Source organism: Myiozetetes cayanensis, unplaced genomic scaffold (genome assembly GCF_022539395.1).
Source record: "Myiozetetes cayanensis isolate MyiCay16 unplaced genomic scaffold, myiCay2020 scf5-8, whole genome shotgun sequence".
NCBI lineage: Eukaryota > Metazoa > Chordata > Aves > Passeriformes > Tyrannidae > Myiozetetes > Myiozetetes cayanensis.
Window position 1 is genome coordinate 27,917,023 of NW_026087742.1, and position 22,300 is coordinate 27,939,322.

Below are 22,300 nucleotides of genomic sequence, written 5' to 3' on the forward strand. Positions count from 1 at the left end.
AGTGCTCTGGTCTGGATCAACCTGCATCCACACAGACAAGTGGTCTAACAAACAAAAAATGCAACAATAGGCAACCAGCATTGCTGTTGAGAAAAATGTCACGTTGAGCTGTGTCTTGAGCTCACCAAATCTTTTCTTACACTATTTCACATAAATGCTCATTAGAAGAGAATTATTTCTATAACTACCAGCTTCAGCAAATTTCTGGTTCTGTGATCTAGGGATTAAATCTCCTGTTCCTCTAATAATCTCTTGTGCCACTGTTCCACTCTGACATGCACTCTTAAGGTGATCCTTGTGATGTTGAAGTAGGTTTCACAATGGAAGTAATTGCTCGTCTTTCTGGAAAACAGGCCTTCTGTAAAAAAAACCAGTATGGAGCTATGTCAAAAAGTTTGCACATTTTGCAAAAACAAAACAAAAAAATCCCAACTTGTCACTACCCCAGAACACAGAGCATGGAAATTTATTGCACTTTAAATGAGGACAGACTAAAGCATTCTTAAATTATTATGCAATAATTGGATCCACATGAAGGAGTTTGGTATTTATTGCCTTCGTGAAAGAGTGGTTACTAATGCATAAAACACTACAGTGTTACAGAGCAGTGCTTATTTCAGTTTCCTCTTTTCTTGATTACAAGAACAGCAGCTGACTATCAGTGTTCTGGAGGAGTAGGTTGTTAAGAGTATCTGTTCCGGCCATGTGAGCTTGGTCCCAGGTGTCCCTGGAGGTGGCTCCAGGGTTATATACTCCAGAAGGTAGAGTTTTCCCCCTCAGGATGAGAAAATTCTGGATTTTTAACCTGATTATTGATGGACTTCTCCGAGGTGCTCTACACTGATCAGTGTAGTGGGTTGACAGACAGATATCCTTGAATAGTTAAGTTCTGTTATTTCTGCCAGTTACATGTGTTTCATAATACCTAAGTGCACTTTAACTAATAAAAGTTACATCCCTAACAACCTTATAGCAGTATACCAAATGTCAAACTCTGGGCCTTCAACACCAGTCTATTTATTCTAGTCATCTCAGCTGAGTAGGGATTTACCTCCTTGTAAGAAAGTTTGCTTCTGGGCCAAGTCCTCATTTCTCATGATGTTTTGGCCCCACACATTCTCCCTCTGTCAGTTCCCCATTCTGAACATTCCATTGGGGGTAATGTACACTAGAATGGGTGCGCAGACACTCGTAATACATATTGTTTGTTAAAAAAAATAATATTTATATGGATCTTTAGCACAAGATAAAACTCATATAGGAAATCAATCAAACAGGTTGGTCAGCTGTATTTGGACAGTGATACTGTCAGTCTTCATTGCAAAAGTTTTTTGCAAAAGCATCTTCAGCTGAATGAAATGAGACTCACTGAACTGCTGGTCTGCTGGATTCTTATAACACAGCTGGTTCACAGTCCTATTTGTGTAAATGTAGCCTAGATGTCTTGTTTTGAAGTGTTTTGTTTGAGCATTTCTGTAACTGCAAGAACAGTTCTAAAGACTAGTTACAAGTATCTGTACACAGTTTGGTCAATTCTGCAGCACCAACTACATGGAAGCACCTCTGAGATAACAGTGCCAATTAGCTTATACACAGCAGGGAAACCTCTGGAAACCTGGGGAAACCTCTAGGACTATCTGAAATTCCCACTTGGAGAGTTTCTGCAGTGGTTTGTCAAATACTTTGTTGTGAAGGCAACTAGGAGTTCGGTCAACCACCTCATATTGTGTCAATCCATTGTCTCAAATGAGTTGTCTCAGTCAGCAGAATCTATCTGTGGAGTTCCTCAGCCACCCAGAGAATTAGTGACTGTGCTGAGTATGCACACTGGCACAGCCAGCTTACACAGCTACACTGTGACTGTAACCTGTCACAAATCAGTGTATTGAGGTATTATATATCACTTAGGGAATTAGAGATTGATGGAATGACAGTGCTTAGAAAACTGAGAAAACAGGCCAGTTTTAAACTGAAAACCTAATTTTTTTCTAATTTCATCCACCAGCAACACACTTCTAGGTAAGAGTCGGTACTTACACTATACTAATCATCTGTACTTATACTATGCTAATCATTATCGCTATGTATACAGAACTGTCAGTCTTTAACAACCATATTTTAAAATAGCTCTGAGTACACATGGAGCTAATGGCTCAGAGGTTAGGATGACCAGGCTTGAGAGCACAGCAACAAGCCACGTTGGAATATTCTTATTAGTACAATTACAGTTTTCAAAGGCTTCTACAGTGGTCACAAACTGTACGTCAAATGCAAAGCTCAATCTTATACCACAATTAAAACCTAAAATCCACAATTCTTTGGCACAAGAGGCATTCAAGACTGTTTTTCTTTTGGTGTGTTTTCAGATGCTTGCATTTTTGTGTCTTTCCCTTCTATATTTGTACTGATGATAAAACAGCTATTAGATATAACAGAGAGGCAAAATAATCACTCAGAGAGACAAAATAATTTTAAAATAGTCTAATCTAAAAATATATGAAGTACATTCAGCTCTAGGGAATAACCATGACTAGGTTACTGTATCTGACAATGCTCTCTACTTGACAATGCCCTCAGTCTTTTTAGTTCTCTTCCTTTTGCAAATCACAGTTTGAGGACTTCTTCCTCTTCATTATTCCAAATTTTAAGGTTGTACTGGATAATGAAATGTTTGGTTTGCAGTGCATGGAATGATTAGTATAATATAAATTTGCATTCTATAGGTGTTTGCATGATAATACCACTAATATGATACAATGATATTACAAATATCACTGTAATACCTGATGATGTCCCAATACCCTACCTGAAATGATAATCCAGGTGGTCTCTGCCATTCTTGTGTCACATATAAGAAGTGCTTTAAATAATACTTTGCACTGAGGGAGACTTTTATATTCTCTCTTAACATGTACAACACAAGGCATGCACAACACAAGACATGTACCACCATCAGCTAGCTACTTATCCACACCTCAAAATGCACCATGTATGTATTTCTGACATAGGCATTAAAAACTTCAATATGTTTTTCCATTAAAAATGTTCTTCAAGGTTTATGCTCCTGTTTGACCCTGCAGGGATCATTATAGGATTCATTGTGATAAGGTTATTGGTGTTTATTTTTTTATTTATCCTGACAGCAAAAGACAGAACAGCTCAGATTCCTCCTGAGCTCATACTCTTACAAAAATGAGCATGACCTCTCAGATGCCATTTTAAAAAAATGCCTTAAATTTGCTTATAATATAAATCTTCTGTGGTTTAGATTGCTGTAGTTTCCTTTTCCCTCCTCACCAAGCTGGTAATTCTTTGAAAGCTGTACACGTATGGATTTACTACCCATAAATCACAATCTTTATTTATTTCCAGAACATACTAAGTGCAAGGGAGAAAATGTGCCACTTTCTTTTATTTTTTTCTGTCATTAAGAAATGACATATTTTGCAAACCTCATACACTAAAGATTAGAATATTTTCATTTGGAGTTGCAGTGGCTTACCCTTCTTGTTAAACCCATCCATTCTATTATTGTTGTTTCCACACTGAAGTAGGTAGTGTTCCTAATGAAAAGGAATGGAACACACAAATTAGCTTAGTCACAAGAAGAGTTTTAATTCTGCATTTTTTTTTCTAAATCCTCCATTTTAATTATGTACTATTTTGATCGAGCAGCTTGAATTTCATTTCAAGTTTTTTCCAGCATGCCAGTTCTTAGGTTTACAGACAGAAAGATCCTGTCAGCTTCTGAAATAGACCTGAAAACTGGCTCTGGCCCAGCCATCCTGGAATATGTTTTATGTTTCATGTAATTCACTTGAGCTCCACAGCACAAGTGTAAAGCAAGAATCGGGGAAATAATGCTTTGCTTTCATCAACTTAGTGGCAAAATATCAAAGCAGGATCTGAAGGGCAATACCTAGAAAAATGGGGTTTCAAGTTTGATGGGCTCCTCTAGGCCACTTCTGTAACAAAAATCACTAGCATCAGAAAGTCTTTCCTTAAGGAAGATTTACCTCACCTTTAGTAGTATTAGCTATGCTCTAGCTCTGCTTTCCTTCTCAGAACAAGCTCTCACCACCACTGAAACTGTGAACAACTCTGCTACACTGACTTCTCTACCTTAAAAAATGATGCCAAATACATCTGTATTTCCAGAGGTTTTTTGTTACATCAAGCAGGTTTCTGAACTCTACGAGCAAAACTATTGTGTACTGCTCACAAAATGTTTTCTTCCTTGAAGTACATGACATATAAAGTTCACGTAATTCTCAATATTGGCTCTTTTGTTTATACCACCTTCTATTTTATCAAGTGTGAAGAAAGAGAGAAGATGGGCACCATTAACACCCATAGGTCACACAATTATACCTATTATGGAGAGTTTAGTATAAATAAGTTGATCTCTCCGGCAGAGACCCCAGATGAACTAACAGAATCTCTAGATTCTGCCAAGAACCACAGCAGTTGCCAAAGTCCACTACCAGATCAATAACCCAGGAGGCTGAGCTCTACTTGCAGCCAGAAAAATCATCATCTTAGGCACCTCAGAGTGCTGACTCCATGCTATAACCTGGCCAAAGCCTGAATGTATTTAATTTATTTGGGACCATCATCAAGAAACATTCTAAAGAGGTATGATGACCTCAATTTTACTGAGTTCTAGACAGTTCTAGAAAATGAACTACATTGTTCTCAGCTCCTGAAATACACACAATACTGATCAGAATTTCTTTTTTTTTTATGTTTTAGAAGGAGTCAGCAGCATTTTGGCAATTTTCCTTAATGGAAGAGAAAGGAAAATACCAAACTGGGAAGAAAAAAATGCCAACCCACTATCATAGTTACAGTTGGTTGCTTGTCGACAGTGACGGCTGAACACATGTGCATGTGTTTGAAGAAAATTGCTCACTACAGGAAAACGTGAGACTCGTAGCAGAATTACTTACTCCCTAAGACAGTTACGGAAGGGAAACCAAGAAGACAGACAGCTATTTGCCAGACTTGACAGAGACATCTAAGTGATTTTCTTAGCTCTTCCAGTTAAAATGCTTTACGGGAGCGCTCCCAAAGTATTATGTGTATTACTAAAGAAGGCAAATAAATGCCTCTACCATTTTCTGAAAAACAGAAAGTGACAGAAACCAAGATGACAGAATGCCTACTATTGGGCAAAGAAAAAAAAAAGGGGTGTAATTTCAATTGTTACAACTTCATCTGCAGTCCAGATAAATTCCTCTAACCCCATGTAACATAGCAATTCAGAAGTTTAAGCACAGGTTGTATCCTGAGAAGTAAAGGATCAGCTAAGATTTGATATTTTGAAAGCAAGAAAACCTCTTGTTTGAATGAATAGTGACATTTTTACATATCTTCACCTCAGACTTGCTAAGCATGCTATAATCCAGTAAAGAAAAGCAGAGCAGATGAAAAAGAAAAGGGTTTCGAAGTGTAGAAATTTCACCTCAGATTCCAGAAAACAATATAAGGCAGAAGGTAGTTTTTCTCAGATAGGAAAGTTTCTTAAAGCTATCACACAAGAACAGAAAGTGACAAGACAGGATGGAAGCTAGTGATTCGCATTTCTTTTCAGTAAAGAAGGATTCATGATTCTGAGAATATTACTCCACTTTCTTTCTGATAAGCTGTGTGCCCAGAACCAACATCCTGTACCCAGTGATAGCTTATGGGTAATGGCATTATAATGAGGTTTAGCTTTTCAAACAACATTACACATCTTCTGTCTCCTATGAGCACTTAAGAATAGAATGCAAACAACAGTCTGTCACTTCTCTCAGCTTATTTTTTTCTGTGAAATTATTGGCTGCACTTATGAAATCACCTTAGTGTAAGACTATTCATGTATAATCTTTTCAAGGCTTCATAAGAATGGAAGAGAAAGCAAGAAGACAGATGCCTATTGCCCAGATCTGTCAGAGTCATCCATGTGATTTTCATAGGTCTTCCAGAATAACACAGAACCACAGAATTGTTGAAGTTAGAAAAGACATCAGGAAATCATGTAGTCCAATCCCCACTCAGGATAATCAACTGCAGCAAGTTGCTTGGGGCTATTTATAGCTGGGTTTTTAATATGTCTAAGCAAGAAGACTCCAAAATGTCTTTGGATGCCTTCTTAGCAAAAAAAGGATTTTTTTTTTTTTTGGTGTCCTGTACTTCAGTTTGTGCCCATTTCCCCTTATTCTTTTTCTGGGTAGCACTGAGAAGAGTCTAGCTTCATCTTCTTTACACCCTCCCTCTTCAAGCACTCCCAACCTGTCTTCATACGAGAGAGCTCCCTGGTTACTTAATAACTGTTGCGTCCCTTTCAGTGAACTCACTCCTGTATATCCATGTTTTTTCTTACAAGGGAAGAAGTTTTGCATGACATTTCTTAGGGACCTCTTAATTTTAGGATAACTTTGACATCAAATTTCAGAAGTATTTTGTTATCTGTTCCGAGTGCATGATTTGTAATTGTTCAAAAGGTTGAGTGAGAACTGAATGAGGTCAGCATATAATCTTTCATGATACTTATGTCCATTTATCTCTGCCATTGTAGTAATCACAATTCTCAATGGCCTGCTTAGCTCCTCTAATCCACAGAGGACTGGAGACCCACTTTGGTGACCTTTATAGAAGTTGTCAGAATAGGACTTTCTTCCAACTGACCTAGTTTCAACTTTTTTAGAATTTAGCACTCACAACGAAAAAAAAAATGGAAGGAGCATTTTGGTTAAATTTAGATTAAGTTTTCAGTTTGCAAAATGGATCTTCTGTTGTTAAATAAAACAAAGTCTACAACCTTAGAGAAAAAAATTGAAATTCTGGTGATGAATCTTTGCAGAGATAGTTCCCTGCTGTTTCATTACTTGTAAGCATGGATAAAGGTTCATTCATGACAAGGTGTCTATAATTTAACCCTAAATTATCTGAGCCCTGGACATATATTCTTGGCTTGTGGAAGTGGGTATCTCAGATCATTTTAGCTTCTGATAGACCCTTCCTCACTCAAACCTAGGACCAATGCTTTAAAATTGCAATGACTCCCAGGAAAAGGCTGGAATATGGAGTGTTCATGAAGAAGGATAAGAAGATAATACACAAGGAAAAAAAAGTTACTGAGGAAATCTTAATGACCATGAAGGAACAGCATAAATAAAATAAGATCTTTAAATCCACTAGTGTCAATTTACAATTCACTTCAAAATCTTCTGAATTAACATGGGCAAATTGCAGGAATAAGAGAAATATTTGAACGGCTAACAACTTTGCTAACAACTTTGAGAGGCATAGTAGGAATAGAAGATGTATTAAGAGATTGAAAAGATTGCCAAACATATGGTTTGAGGCAAAGGAAATCATTAGGACTTCCTGAGCAATAAAGAACAATGGAAAGTGATGCTACAAAAGGATCCTTCCAAATATCTTCCTTTGATCCGACAACAAACAAAATTTGGTGAGGATATTGGAGTAAGAATAGATTTTTTTTTCTACAATGTTTTCTCATTCAACTAGGAAGCAGATTTATAGCCCAAGAGTTGCTCCTAGTCTCTGTCTAAAGCCATTCCCCACTTTTCTAAACAAACAAAGAACAAAAGCACATGACAGGTTTTTCTGCTGAAGTCTGAGGTCAAACAGAACGGGAGAAGTCTTTTCCATGCTGCTCCTGTCTTCTTCCTTTCATCAAGGTGCAAATTATTAAAACAGATGAAATTTCCTGGATTAATCTTCCTTATGACCTGTGAACTGGGGAAGAGCTGGCCAATGCTACAGAAATGAGGACGACAGGAGGGTTTGGAATACCCAGTGAAAGGACACTGTTTTATATGACAGAACATTGCAGTGTAATAAATGCAACAGTTTAACACTGATCCAGGCAATATGACCTGTGACACAAAGTGATATTCTATTTAACCTTCTCCTGTCTTCAGCATTTCATGTTTGCTTTTCTTTGCCTTCCATGGCTACCTTATGCTTCTCTATGCAAAACCTTGCTACACAGTTTTTCTTGTTCTCTGCTGGTCTTCTTCTGCTAGTCTTCCAACTTCCTTCCTTATTGATATTTTCTTTTACTCTCCTTATTCTTCCTTTTATTTTCTGTCCATTGTTCAACTGGATCACTGCTATTGCCTCCTACTTGAAATTATGCCAGATTGTCAGTGTTTGAAATAACTCTTACCTACTTCAATTAGAATCATCACAGCAGAAACTGCATTCCATCTTCTTCCCCGAAAAAATATTTTGGGGAGAAAGTTTTCATCAAAGGAAAAAAAGGTTCTTCTGTTCATGCCTGTCCTTAGCTATATCTTTAGCAGATCACCTATTTCACTGCTGTTATACTCAAGCTCATACGTTCAATTGCAAAAAAGCCAAACAAACAAAAAAAAACACACACAAAAGAACCCCAAACACAAAACAGAACAAACCAAAACAAAACCAAAATAACCAAAAAAACCCCAAAACTGACCAACCAAACAAGCAAAATAAAACAAAAAAACCTTTTCTTCATAAGGCATGAAGAAAAGGCGTTTTTATGTGGATGAACACTCTTTGGGTAATACTGAATCTGAACTTCCAGAGCCACAACTTGTAGCTGCTGCTCTTTTTCAAATGACCTGATGGTACTTAGAGGAGTTTGGATCATCTTAGTTACAATCCTTAAGGCTAGTCATAAGCCACTACTGGGTGTCTCGACCTATTCTTCTCCAAACCTGACACACCCAACTCTCCTCAGAGGTTAGTGACCTAAGAGACCACTGTAGTGGTCTTTCACTGAACAATCTCCAGTGTGTCAACCTCCCTCTTGAATCAGGGGACCCAGCTGTGGATGTAGAATCAAAGATGCAGTGTCACCAGCACCAAACAGAGAGAGAATCATGCTTCCCTCATTCAAATGGCCACTTTCCATCTAATGTGGATAATTATACAGTTTGCCTTTCATGCAGTGAGAAAGCATGATGAGTCATATTCAGCCTGGCTACACCTCCACCCCATAACCCCCGGATGCTTTCCATCAGGACTGCTATGCAATTTCTCAGTCTGTACCCATGCACAGGATTACCCCACCTCAAATGCAGACATTTGGATTTCATCCAAGCTAATGACAAAGCTGGCAATGAGTCTGGATCTTCTGAGGGCCAGCACAGTATTATTGCCACACTCAGCAAGTAGCACAGCAGCCTCAACCACAGCTGCTATTACTCAGATGTCTGAAGTAATAAATACTTCCCTTTCCATTTTCCCTTTAGCACCGCTCCACTCAATTTCTAATACTTTGTGACCTTCACATGTACTTATACATGATATATTTAAACTCAGAAGATGCTTTTGACATCTGGCTTTGTTACAAACACATTCACATTTGCATTCACATGGTGAGAGTGGAATTTGTCTGCTAAACAGTATGTAAGCTCACAGGTTCAGTGCTGCTGTGAATTTCAGTATCAACAGGAACTTGCACTGAGACTCATATTCAAACTGAAGGACTGGCCAAGTATCTGTGTGCACACAGATATCTCTATGTGTGAACAAATTGCTTTGAGTATCTTAAAAGATATTACAAGGAATAACTTAACTGATGGCTGACTTAAAAAAAAAAAATAAATAAATAAAATCCAGTAGGACAAACCATTTTCCCTTTGGAAGAAAGAAGATTAGAGCAAATGGTGTGTGTTTTCAAAGTAGTTTCCTCAGTCACATATAGAACATAAAAGGAGTGAAGACGCCAACCATCTGGCAGATTCCCAAGGGAGTTCAGGACCAAAACATTCATCCTCATGATGGAAACTATAAGACCGGAAGGTTTTCCTAGTATCTGTAAAACATCAGCACCACGTTCAAGGATGAGCAGTCAGGTATCATCTGTGTTGACAAAGAGGTGGAGGAGGACAAGAATAGGTGCCAGAGTAATTCATGCAGTATCTGAAGCAGAAGAGGGAAGGATATATTAAATCTCTGCCTGCGAGTTTTGCTGGTTGCCGAGTGCTTTTGAAAATCTGATGCCTCATTTAGCTGACTAAAGAGTGATTGAGCTGTACCAGAAATACAAACCCAGCTGTCAGAGAAAACTGGAAAATATGTTATGGAGTAGTTTTGCAAAAATCTAATTCTTTATCTCTATATAGAACACCAGTTTATTTTAAAATATTGAATTAGGCTAAGTTAAGCTGTGTATATCACCTGAAAATAGAAAAGACGCACTAAAACTGTGCAGGTTAGTCCAAATGCATGTTGACTAAAAATCCATGCTCTCACTAACCACCAGATACTCACGACATAGCAGCGAAAAACATTGTGACAAAGATTGCAGAGACATTAAAATTTAAACTGCAGATTATTATTCCCTTATCCCTCCACCTAGAAATTGAAGAACTTGATGAGAAAGATGTCCATAGCCCAAGACTTTGAGGGTAGCTTTAGAATATTCTGCAATAACTATAAGGGTTTTCATGTTTGAAGGGTTTTAAGACCCTTGAGAGCTCTGTGAATGTCCCAAAGAAAAGGGGAGATGTCCTGCTTCCACTTCTGTCGTTATTTGAGCATCACACCTGGAAGGTGTGAAATTAAATTCTACTATATAAACAAAGGAGGTGAGGGTGATCATTGAAAAAATTAGCAGTGCTATGGAGCTAATGAAAGAACCCAAGATGTTAAAATATATGTGAGCTGAAAGGAATAGGGGGAAATCAGAAGCTTGTGAAAAACTGAACGATCAAACGGCTCTGCAAAGTATCTCACAGAGGTCCAGTCTCAAGCTGTATGGCATGCATGTCTATAACATACTCTCATATTCCGAAATCGTTTCATATGGTACCATTGTGCCCTACATGGCATACTGTCATTGTCACTTGACATTTCAGCATACCACACACCTTCTGCTTCCCCAGGTTTCTTACTTTTTGGCGATCTCTTACAAACTCCTGAATCTATTGCATACCTACTGATCTGTGTCTGAGCAAGAATTTGTGAGGGTCATTCAAGTAAAAGCGAGAAGTTTGTTTGTTTAATTTTCTTGGCCCCACCTCCTCATTACCATGGGTCAGGAGAATAGTTTTGCTCTCTACTCTCTAATTCACATTCTCTATTTTCATTACCCCACCCCCAGGAATATTTCTGCCTCCTGTGTGCCCAGAGACCTCCTGTTTTTTTGGCAGTACTTCATGGTATGTCAGTATTCCAGAGGTCAGCCGAGGACAAACTCTAATTGAAAGATATTAAAATAGGCTGCAAGGGACCAAAATTCAAAACCCCAGATCTATCATAATCTGTTACTGATGAAGCATCTGAGCTGGCTATGTCCTTAAAATATGCATCAGAAGTAATTTTTCAAACCTCTTCTTCAGGTCTCCATTGGCACCCCCAGAGGAAATAATTTCAAACTGCTCAGAGAGCAGCAATCCTGTTCTGGTCCTTGAAATCCTTCGAGCAACACAAACCCACACACCAGCATTATTTTGTCACCTCCTCCATATAAAAACAAAACAGAAACGTGAGAACAGTGGGTTGGAGATAGAGCTGCGGAAAGTGAAGTTGGAAGGATTAATTATGTAATACGCCCCCTCTCCCGCCCTTACCCACAGCAACACGAGTGAGGTAAACCCAATCCTCCGAGCTGACAACTCAGAACTAGAAAGTGCCCGGAGGAGTGAGAGCAAAATAAACGTGTGGGGAAGGTGGCGATGCACTCCTACGGAGGAAGATGTCATTAGGAAAAGGCTAAAAACAAGTTCAAATCACCTTTAGCCTCTTCCCTTCCCGCCCCAGCAAGACCTCTCCCTCCGCCTCTTTCCCCCTCCTCCCCCTGCTCCTCCTCCCCCCTTTTCAGCAGGAGCTGCAGCCGGATCGGGACTATATTTCTACAGTTCACGGCTATCTGACGGAGTGTGGATCCTCCTGAAAAACTTCAAATAAAACAGGAGCTGGGAGCACACACACGAGAAGATATATTAAGAAAGCAGGTTTGCTACTTAACTCGGAGGAAAGAAGCTGGAGCAGACTTCTTCGGTTGCTCTCTAAGAGCCTTGCCGAGAGTCCTTGCAAAGAAAAGTGTTGCTGATTCAAAAGAAGAGGAGGGATGGGGAAGAAAAAAAAAATCGTGCATGTCTGTGAGAGGGAGACAACGTGTGTGTGTGTGTGTGTGTACGTGTGAATGCGTGCTTGTGTGTGAGAGGGTGTAGGCGATGGGTGGGGGGAGCTTGAAATAATATTTTTTTTCTACGAAAGACACGTGAGTGCAATTCCCAGCGAAGGGCACCAAGCTCTGCCCAACAGCAGAAGGGGTAGGGAGAGGGAAGGGGAGAAGAGAGGGGAGAGGGAACGGGAGGGGGGGGAGGAGGGAGGGAGAAGGAGGAGGAGAAGGATTTCTATTTCAGAAGACATTCATAGAAAGAGGGTGGCAAATTCTGTGACCATCTTTAAAGGAAGTGTCTTGGGACATAGAAAGAAAGAAGCCCAAAGAAGGAAAATAAAGGGCTATGATTTCCTTGTCCTGTTGCTTTGTCTCTGGCTCCCTCTGCCTCTGGAAGAGTAGCCACAGGACACAAAGATGCCCAGCTGGTCACTGCACGCCCAAGTTCAGTTTAGCTGGTGCTTCTCTCCTGTTTAGCCTGACTGCTTTTACTGAAGGGGAGGACTCATAGCCCGACAGCCTTATAGTGTAACCTGAAGAGTGTGTGCCGCCTCTCTCTGCCCACCCCAAGAACTCGCTGGAGGTGGAGGAGAGGGGAGAAAGAGGAGGACTTGAAAGTGCCCGAGGAGCTCCCGATGCTAAGAGGAGACAAACATTCCTGTGGACGACGCAGAAAGGACAAAGCTGACTGATTTATTGCTGTTTTCCGTATTTTTTTTTTTCTTCTCCCTGTCCTTTGGCGCACACCAGTGTTTGGAGATCTTTGAAAACACAAATCTAAACACCAGCCCCGAAGCCCCAACCCCTTGGCTAGCTCTTATGGGAATGAAACACTCCTCCCGCTGCCTGCTCCTAAGGAGGAAAATGGCGGAGAACGCTGCTGACAGCACCGAGGTAAGGATGCGAGCCGGAGCCCGGCGCCCGCGCTCCCCCCAGACCCCAGTGCTGCTCCCTTAGCAGAAGCAGCAATAAGTGCAGAAGAACTTTCCCGGCCCCTCTGTCCAGCTCCGGCCTGCCTTGCTGCTATAGTTTCCTGCATTTGCCCCCCTCTGTCCCCCGCACACACACACTGCCCCCCGTTCCCCCCGTTCCCAGTAGACAGAGAAGTTTGCACCCCGCCGAGCGCTCCGGGCGCTCGGGCTGCTCGGGGCCGCCGCTCCACGGCTGGATCCCCGGGAAGCTGGGTGGCCGGGCGGAGGGGAGGCTCTGCGGGGTTGAGGGGTCTGGGGGAGTCAGCGGGGGGTGTGAGCGGCGGTAATTCGCGTGTCTGAGGAGGCCGAAAGGGACAGACTGTCTCTTGCGGCAGCACCTTGGCCAGCTCCCCGTGCTCTCCGCCGGCAGCCTTGGCAAGGATCGTCTGGGGGGTCTTTAGCAGCATTCGTGTCTGCAGCATCCTAGATATTACCAAGCGGAGCTGCCCGGGGCGGGGGCTGTCCGGCTGGCCTGGGCAGTGCCGAAAATAGCTTTGCATTGCCTTCAGGCCGGGAGGGTACCCTGCGAGCTCTCAGGTTTTTCTGCAAGGAATCTACTCCCCCACCACCCCCCCCGCCCGTTACCTTCTGTTTCCTCAACATTTGGGTTGAGCAGCCCTTGTTTACTGGGGCTATCTTGACCTCATTGAGACTTCTCAAGGGATACAGCAGTGTGCGAAGTCTCAGGTCTGGAAAAGCAGAAGGATGCAGGATGCAGTCCCAGCATCTCTGGGAGCATGTGAGAAGGAGACAGGCGAAAGTGTGAGCGTGTGCCAAACTCCCTGTTTCTATTAATAAACCATGCCTAGCACTCTGACTGAACACTTAACACATGGTTAAGCGAGATGCAGCACAGCCATGCTCAGACCCCAAGGACATTGTACCCCAACCAACTTTACAATGTTGCCCTTACACACACGGATGGCACTGAACCTTCTCCCCAGCTGCCCTGCAGGGGTAATAAAGAGCAAAAGCATCGCTTCAGTGTGAGTGAACGAACACGTAACTATTCCATCCTTTATTATTTCAACATCTCTGCCAAATGTCTCCTCCTTTCAGTTAGTCCTCCCAGTAGGTGTCCTGCTCGCTCATGAATTCCACATTTCTCTTTGCAATAATGTTCTCTCTGCCTGACCTTCATAAATATGCCTCCTCTGCCATGCCAGGTGAAGAGCCAAATTTTCTTAAATGAATATGATGTAAGCACTTAGTCAAAGAACATGCCTGTTACTGCGCTACAACCCCATGGAGTACTGTTTGCAGAAGAGGCATCTATAAATAGCAAGAAGTCTGGCTGCACATCTGTAAACTGTCATAGTCCTGACAGCACATATTGCATTATAGGTCCCAGGATCCCAGGACGGGATTGCAATGGGAAACGTACAAGCATAGACAGTTCCTTTCGAAACCATTTTTTTTCAATGGAAATCATTTTTAGACAGGGAAAATAGGTGAGAAGAGCTCTTTAAACATTACTCTTCTATGTCAGTTCACTCTTAGCACATTTTTGTTGTTTAATCATACTTGTCTTTGTGCAATGCTGCAATGGAGAAGGATTTTTTAAATGATGACAGATTCATTTCAATGCTGCATACAAGTTAGAAGAATATTAAAATGCTGTGCTTCGTCTCCTTGGAGTACCCATCAGTGACAGATTTGTGAAATGAGAGTGAAAATATTGCAGATTAGGCATATCCTGCTGCCCTTCTACCTTAAGAAAATGAGAAGAGATACATTTGTAACTCATGCCTAGATATTTTCTATTTTAATAAATTTCATATTTCTGATATATACTGAGAGAAGTAATTTGCATATGTGCAGATGTAGAAGTGCACCAAGCAAAATATGCCAAGACCTTTGAAGCTCTTTCACTTGTCAAGCATCTATATTTAGCAAAGTCGTATGATACTAGTTTGACCTTCAAACCTGTATTTCTCTAACTTTCTCTTGAAGGTAGTAAATATTCTGTGACAGAAGGAACAAGATATCTCACTTTTGGAGTTACTGTAGTGTGAGAGAAAATTCAGAATTGGTATAAATTCGTTTCATGTGAAACCAATGGGGTACCAGTAATACTCATATTTTGATACTAAATTTCTGAAGAACTTTGATGTCATAGTAATAGGCATGATATAAAAAATATTTGCCACAGTGAGAGATGAAGAATTAAAACATTTAAGAAATGGTCAAAATGCCCCACTTCCAAATCATTCCAAAGACCTTCCAGTTCTTACTCAGATTGATTTGACCCAATTACTTATGTTACAGCTTCATAGTACATTTTTTATGTTTGAGGTTTGGTGTTTTTTCTTTTAAATTCCACACAACTAAGAGCATGAATCTAAGTTTTGGTCAAATACGGCAAGTATTCTCTTTCAGTAGCAGGGCAGTTTAAAACAATATATTAAGTCAAAGAACATGGACACTACATGAGAAACTTTTTATTCCCTTAACTACACTCTGATGACCATAGTGCTAAGTCTTTAGCTTAAAGAGCTTAAAGAAATGATGACAACAAATACAGACAAGGAAAACCAAAGTTACAGTAAGACAATGCTCACTATTTCCTCAAGCAAGAATACAAGAGAGTAGCATTACTACTCACTAGCATTACTTTCCAGTTGTGGAAGACACCTCGTGTTACCAGCAAAGTTAGAGAAGGGTGCTCCTGTGGTACAGGTAGTTACATTACCAGTATTCCTGTAGCCTTATATCTTGGTCAAGTGAGTGGAAGGTCTTGGATCAGGCCCTGAATAGTTTTGTAATTTTATTGTACAGACAGCAGCCTGATATTAGTCCATCTGTCAGGGTTTAAGTGTAACTAGTGGGGTTTTTGTATGTGTTTATAGTAGCCTGATAATACACAGTGTTTGTATAAAAATAAAAGTCAACGGGAATAAACCCATAAGTCTTTTCTATTTAGAGCCTCACTGAAGGTTACAGGGTCCCACTAATAGGAAACTTGCTAAAATAGTTTCAGATCCTTGTTTGAAGTACACAAGGAAAGCCCTTGGCCATCCCATGAATTGTAAGAGAAGTTCCATTGGAGTAAAAGTTGTAGAATTTCTCCTCAAGATATAATAGTGAAACTCTGTATCTTTAGTCATGAAAGGACACTTTGTCTAAATAAAACAGGCCTGTTTGCATAAATAACAGACGCAGAATTGAGTTCTTTGCAAATAATTAAAGACACACTGACAGAAAACAAAGTAAAGAGAAACAGTTCTCTGTAGAACATATGCATGGCCATCCTACAAGATTCATGGTGCTGACCTGCTGTAGATTTTGGGTTCTGGGTGCTTTTATTTTAAATGTATTAAGTGGAAGCCTTATTAATAGTAGGCCTGATATCAATGGTGTGAAAAAATTGAAAGAAGTATGTTTTCACAAGTGTGCCTGAATGTATCTTTGTGAAACTATGCCACGTGAAAGAAATAGAATCATAGAATCATGGGCAGAGGCATCTTCAACTAGATCAAGTTGCTCAACCTGACCTTGAATGTTTTCAGGGATGAGGCATCAACCACCTGCCTGGGCAACCTGTGCCAATGTTTCACCATTTTCATTGTAAAAATTTCTTCCTCATGCCTTGTCTAGATATGAGTATAGTCTAAATCTATCCTCTTTTAATTTAAAATCGTTGTTCTTTGTTCTGTCGTAACAGGCCCTGCTAACAAGTTTGTCCCCATCTTTCTTACGGGCCCCCTTTAAATACTGAAAAGGACGCAATGAGCACAAAATGCTGCAATAGCACAAAGTGCCAGGGTTTATGTGCACATCCAACAGACACAGACATGTAAGAGGCTAGTTGCTGACTGAAACAATTCTAGAACTTGAAACTGGCCTGGTTTTGTACAACATACTTGCACAGTAACTTAATAAAAAGCAATTCCTGTGCTGATGACTTTGCAGTGTCTGCAGAAATAGATGATTCTTGTATCATTGCTAAGAATGGAGAGATTAGGTAATTTATCTGTGTAAACTGAATAAAGTCCTCACTGAACATCCTATTATAGAAACAGTGGGCTTTGGTTAGACTTGGGGTATCATGATTAACAGATGTGCTTCCTCCTCCAGATGAACTGGTTTGGTTTCATGCAGTCCAGGTCAGTGAAAGTAACTAACTGCTCAGTTATCAGAAGTGGGGAGATCGCAGTATCCTATCCCATTGAAATCCCATTATACCACTACTGAGGAGGGGGAAAAGAGGTTATAAAATCTGTTGAAATCATGAGCTTCTATTTGTGATTCATGAGTAGGAAGAGGGGTTTCTCCCTAATAAGTTACCGAAGGACAAATTAAAAGAAGCAGAGCAGGCGTGTGCCCAATAAAGAACAGTGGACTGAATTTGTTCAGTAAACCTAAGATTTGCTCCTGACTATTACACTGGATTGTTTTGGAGATACAGTTTAATCCCTCTGATCGTCCCCATTCATACTGTTAAATTCTGCCATTATTAGTGAAAGGTGCTATAGAAAATTTATTATTTTGTGTTATTAAATTGCCGTATTTGAATGAACATTAATGAGTAGGTGATGTTTACCCAAAAGAGAAATAACACTGCTATGTGTCTACTTCTTAGACCAACAGAAGTCATGAAAGATCTGGCATGATATCAGAAGAAGCAGCTTATGACATAAATTTCAGTCTTACTGAGTGGTGTGCCACAAGCCCGTGTCACGTAACTTTGAGCAGGAAAACTTAGGGTAGCTGGTGTGTGCAAGTAGTACAGGTGAGCTACAGAGACCAGACCACTGGCTCATGATCCAGATGTTTTGCACTGCTAACAAGGCAGTCAGAAAGCTGACCCATAATGTCAGAAAGGAATTTTTCACTGTGCATGTAGCCAAATTCCCAAGGGCTATAGAGGCAGCTCTGAGTTAATGCAGGGAGTATCCTACTTCAACACATTTTGATCCTTTACAATGCTCCTACTAGAATTATGTAAACCATGCTTTTAGGCTAGTAACTAACATAGTCATAGGGGTTTTTTTGGGTTTCTAGACAATTTAGGAGTGGAGGAGTAGAAATATATCTCTGAGCCATCTTCTACAACTTCAGCTGTGTAGAACATTAATTTAGCTCAGCTGAACATATAGCTGAATGTATACCGTTCCTTTCTCAAATTTAATATTAAATGCTTAAGACATCGACCATAATATTTTGGCCCCACTGAAAAATTAAATTCTAGTTGGCGTTAATAATATAGATAGGATGAAGAAAAATTTATGCTTAAATAAAGAATAACAGCAATCATTCAAAGCAGAGTTTCAAGATAAAAATATCTTAGCATGGATCATCATGTGCCAGCAAAGGTTTGTTTTAGAGAACAGCATTTTAGTGTCAAGAAGACTGGTATTTTTTAGAAAGGGTATGGTTCATCTTTGTGGCATCATGGGCCAGATCGTATTGTGTCATTGTGCCAATACTAAAAGAGAGGTTCCATGCTAGCAACCGGGCTTCTAATGGCTCTCTTTTCCCAGCCTCAGTCTGTGAAAAGCACCAAATACTAGAAAGGAGAGAGTAAGAAATTCTGTAGGTTGTTACCTTTGTTCTACATCCATGCCAGAAGTGAGCTTAGCAATGGCTCGCATGCCTTCCGGAGCTTCACCCTCAGCTTGACAGTGAAAATGAAGGCTTGTACAGGCCTACTGGTACAGGCAGAGCAGAGAAATACAAAGAGGTAAAAAAGCACTGAGTTTTATTCTTTTCATAAGGTTTTACTTTAGCCTTTCTGAGTTTGCAATGGAGTTCAGTCCATTGACAGATGAGGTCATGAACAGCTGAAGGGGGTGAGTGATGAAACTAGTTGCTCCTACCTCTGATGCCCCAGAGAATCCTGATACCTGCTGTCCTGTTCACTGGCTTTAATACAATCTTTATCTTGATCTAGAGTTTTTGATAAAATGGGATTGTCTTTTCCATAATTTTCTTTCTTTGGGAATAACCTCTAAATAACAGAAACAAGAAGCACTCATCTCAAAAAAGCAAAGAGGAGATTCCCCACTAACCACACCAGAACGGAGCAATTGCTGACTATTCACAGCCTACCTGGCTCTTTCCTGTATTCCTGAATGGGTACTAACTGGATCCATGGAGTCTCTTGGCATGCTGTGGCTTTCAGGCTCTTGCATGGGAGCTGAGTCACTTCGCAGTGACTATGAGAGGATGGGCATCATTTCATCCTCAGTATTTCAGTTTTAAATTGAAATTGAACTTGCAGAGGGGCAGGTGCTGATCTGTTCACTCTTGTGACCTCATAATGGCATGAAGCTGAGTCAGGGGAGATTTAGGTTGGATACCAGGAAAAGGTTTTTTACCCAGAGGGTGGTTGAGCGCTGGATCAGGCTCCCCAGGGGAGTGGTCACAGGGCCAAGCCTGTCCGAGTTCAAGAAGCATTTGGACAACACTCTCAGGCACACGGTGTGATTCTTGTGGTGTCCTGCACAGGATCAGGAGTTCATGATCCTGATGGTTCCCTTCTAACTCAGTATATGCTATGATTCTGTGATTTAAGAGGTCTCAGTTGTGAAAATCAAAAAAATAAAAAATTTTAAAAGATATGTAAATTTTGGGGTTTTTTTTCCATGATCTAAATAACTATAAAAATAGTTTGACATTATTGAAATTGCAACCGGACTTGTCTATCTCGCATTGGCCTTTTTAGCCATCAGCGCGCTTGTAGCAAGCGTGGGTAGAGCCCTTTCAAATCTTCGTTCGCGAAGCCTAGCCATGATGATCTGATGATGATGATTGAAATACTCAATTGAAATTGAACAGTTTAAAAACTCAATTTGAAAATCTGAATTAGAAAATCTATTTATCTTCATTTTATTGCATCAACAATTTGGAGATTTAGAGACCAGAATTGGAAATAAGGCAGACTCACTTTAGGAAGCCCTCACTGCCAAGTTCGGTTTTCTGAAAACTCTATTAAGAGCAGAAATTAAAGATAATTTTGCTTTGCATTTGAGCTTGAAATGCTAGGTGATCATAAATAAAATCTCAATGTGTTTGCTTTCCAAAATGAAGAGAATGTTTTAATAACAAAACCTTTGCAAGGGTATTATGTTGAGAAAAAAATGTTCAGTTAAAATTTTTGACAGAGACACGATAAAGAAGGTGAAGAGAATAATATTCTCCCTCACCTAAAATATCATGCCCTGCAGTTAAGATATGTGCTTGGAATTTTGTGTGTTGAGGACTGCGTTGTACCTGGGTCTTTTTAAAAGAAAAAGTAGCACTTCCCTCTCTTGTAACAGTATGATGAAAGTAAACGTATACTGGTTGGAAAACAGTAATATGTGGTGGTCTCCACGGACTAATATTGAAGTGCTCTCTTAGTGGCCACAATGAACACTTGGGGCTATGTGTGGCCTTGCAGTTCTCCTGTCCTTCTTGTCCTGTTTTGGCCATACAGCTTACCTTTTGCAATATAAGAGCTCAAACCCAGTTTCAGAGGCCAGAATAACATGTGACCAAGCCAGGGCCTTCCAGCAACAATCCACCAATCCAAATATTTCTGTCATGGACCTTCTCATTTAGAAAGGAAGACAGGCAATGTTGGCATCTATTTCAGTTTCTAGTTACATCCTTGTACTATTCATCAATCCATTGTGAAACTTGACCCGAGCGTGGGTTAAAGACCAGCTGCTGATTTTCTTTTCGTCAGTCACAAACAGGGAAGTAATTACCCTGCCTGTAACACATTCTGAGCTACTTGTGTTTGAGAACTGTATACTTCATGACGTGCCCTATCTTAGACATGAGCCTGCCTGAAGTACAGTATATATACTACTTTTTTTTTTTTTTTTTTACTCTGGGTTATATTAGGATATACCAGGAATAACACCACTGAGTCCTATATAAATAGGGATCACAACGGTATGGCAGAAACACAGACACGTTAATTAGAAAGAACTGCTATCGAACATCTCACGCAACCTCACACACAGTGTAGAACAGTCACCAGCTTGTTGGCCATTGCTGTTTCTAGCGAAGTTTTGAAAATCAACAAGCACAAAGATTCCACTGCCTCTCTAGGCAACCTCTTCCAGTGCTACACAGAGCTCTCAGTGAACATGTTTTTCTTATCCTGCCTGAACCACCAAAACAGCAGGTTGTGAGCTTTGCACCTCGTTATATCATCTGCCGCTACTGAGAAGAGTTTGCTTCCCCTGTCTTTGTAACTATCTTTCAAGTAGTTGCAGACTGCTACTAGTTTGTCCCTTAGTCTACTCTTTCACAAATCAAATAAGTTCAGCACACAGTAATTTCTGCTTACAGGTCATCTTTCTTCTCAGGCCCATGACCATTGCATTATATAGCATCTTGCTTACCTCTTTTTAACTAAAGGCTCTGCAGAAATTGTTATGAGAATGGAAAGGAAGAATATTTTCCTAGCTGAAAGAACTTAGCAGAACACTAACTGATTAAATGCACATGGCCAGATAGTATCAGTAAAGTGTATTCTGCAAAAATCCCTTGTGACTGAGCCCAGCTGTGTATCTGGCATGTTTTACTTCAGTATTTTGGGTTCGTTGTTTCTTATTTATTTTTCCTTAGAAAGAGAGGTCAAATGTAAAAAGCAGCACTGCTTCTTACTCACAGTTTGCATCTTGCTAAGTGTATATCTGGAACAGCTGTTTCAGAAGGAAATAAAATGGGATAGCGTTAGCCATATCACAACGCTTCTTAGGACTCATGGTGTTTTAAACTTAATTAGGAGTAGCCAAATTTACTGGGAGCAGGGGCTGCTCAGCAATTGTTAAGGATGCTCTGCCTTCTACTGAGCCTTAAAAAAATCATTACCCTTCAGTCCCACTTGCTTTGATAAAGCCTGTTAGATGCTCTGCAACCCTGAAGCATAACAAGGATGCAAAATAGAAAACTGAGATACAAGAACAGTTATTGGGAGGAGAAGGTGAAAAAAGGAAACCTGTTTTATTGTTCAAAAAAATATGTTGCAGACTAAAATTTCAGTTAAATCCTTCGCAGCTCGGTGTAAGTTTGATGATCTCTTATATTTCTGGGATTAGAAGTGGCAAACATGAAATTACGCTCAAGTAAAAGTCCTGTTGTAGAAAATACTATACTTAGTCATGAAATAGAATGTGGTTTGGAAATTTGCTGGAAGTCAAAGTATATTGTGAAATTATTTTGTGAAGCTGCAAAACAAAAGGATGCAGGGAAAAAAGAC

General features: G+C 40.2%; 1 protein-coding gene and 1 long non-coding RNA gene across 6 annotated transcripts in view; one reads left to right on the forward strand and one right to left on the reverse strand.

Annotated features, from left to right (window-relative positions):
* LOC126649415 (uncharacterized) overlaps positions 1–13,843 on the reverse strand; it is a 52,354-nt gene extending 38,511 nt beyond the window's left edge. For 2 of the 5 annotated variants that reach the window (XR_007631035.1, XR_007631036.1), the window contains exons 1-2: positions 13,687–13,843; positions 3,503–3,563 (exon numbers count right to left, since the gene is read on the reverse strand). This is a non-coding gene — a long non-coding RNA (uncharacterized LOC126649415). Of the gene's footprint in view, positions 1–3,502; positions 3,564–9,631; positions 11,599–11,974; positions 12,503–13,686 lie in introns of those variants that run through there. The other 3 variants (XR_007631038.1, XR_007631037.1, XR_007631034.1) reach the window with 3 other exon arrangements.
* The window catches only part of PRMT8 (protein arginine methyltransferase 8), a 57,705-nt gene continuing 48,285 nt past the window's right edge, over positions 12,881–22,300 (forward strand). The window contains exon 1 of the mRNA XM_050333545.1: positions 12,881–13,024. Coding sequence (XP_050189502.1) covers positions 12,950–13,024 — 75 coding nt within the window. The 5' untranslated portion in view covers positions 12,881–12,949. The remainder of the gene's footprint in view (positions 13,025–22,300) is intronic.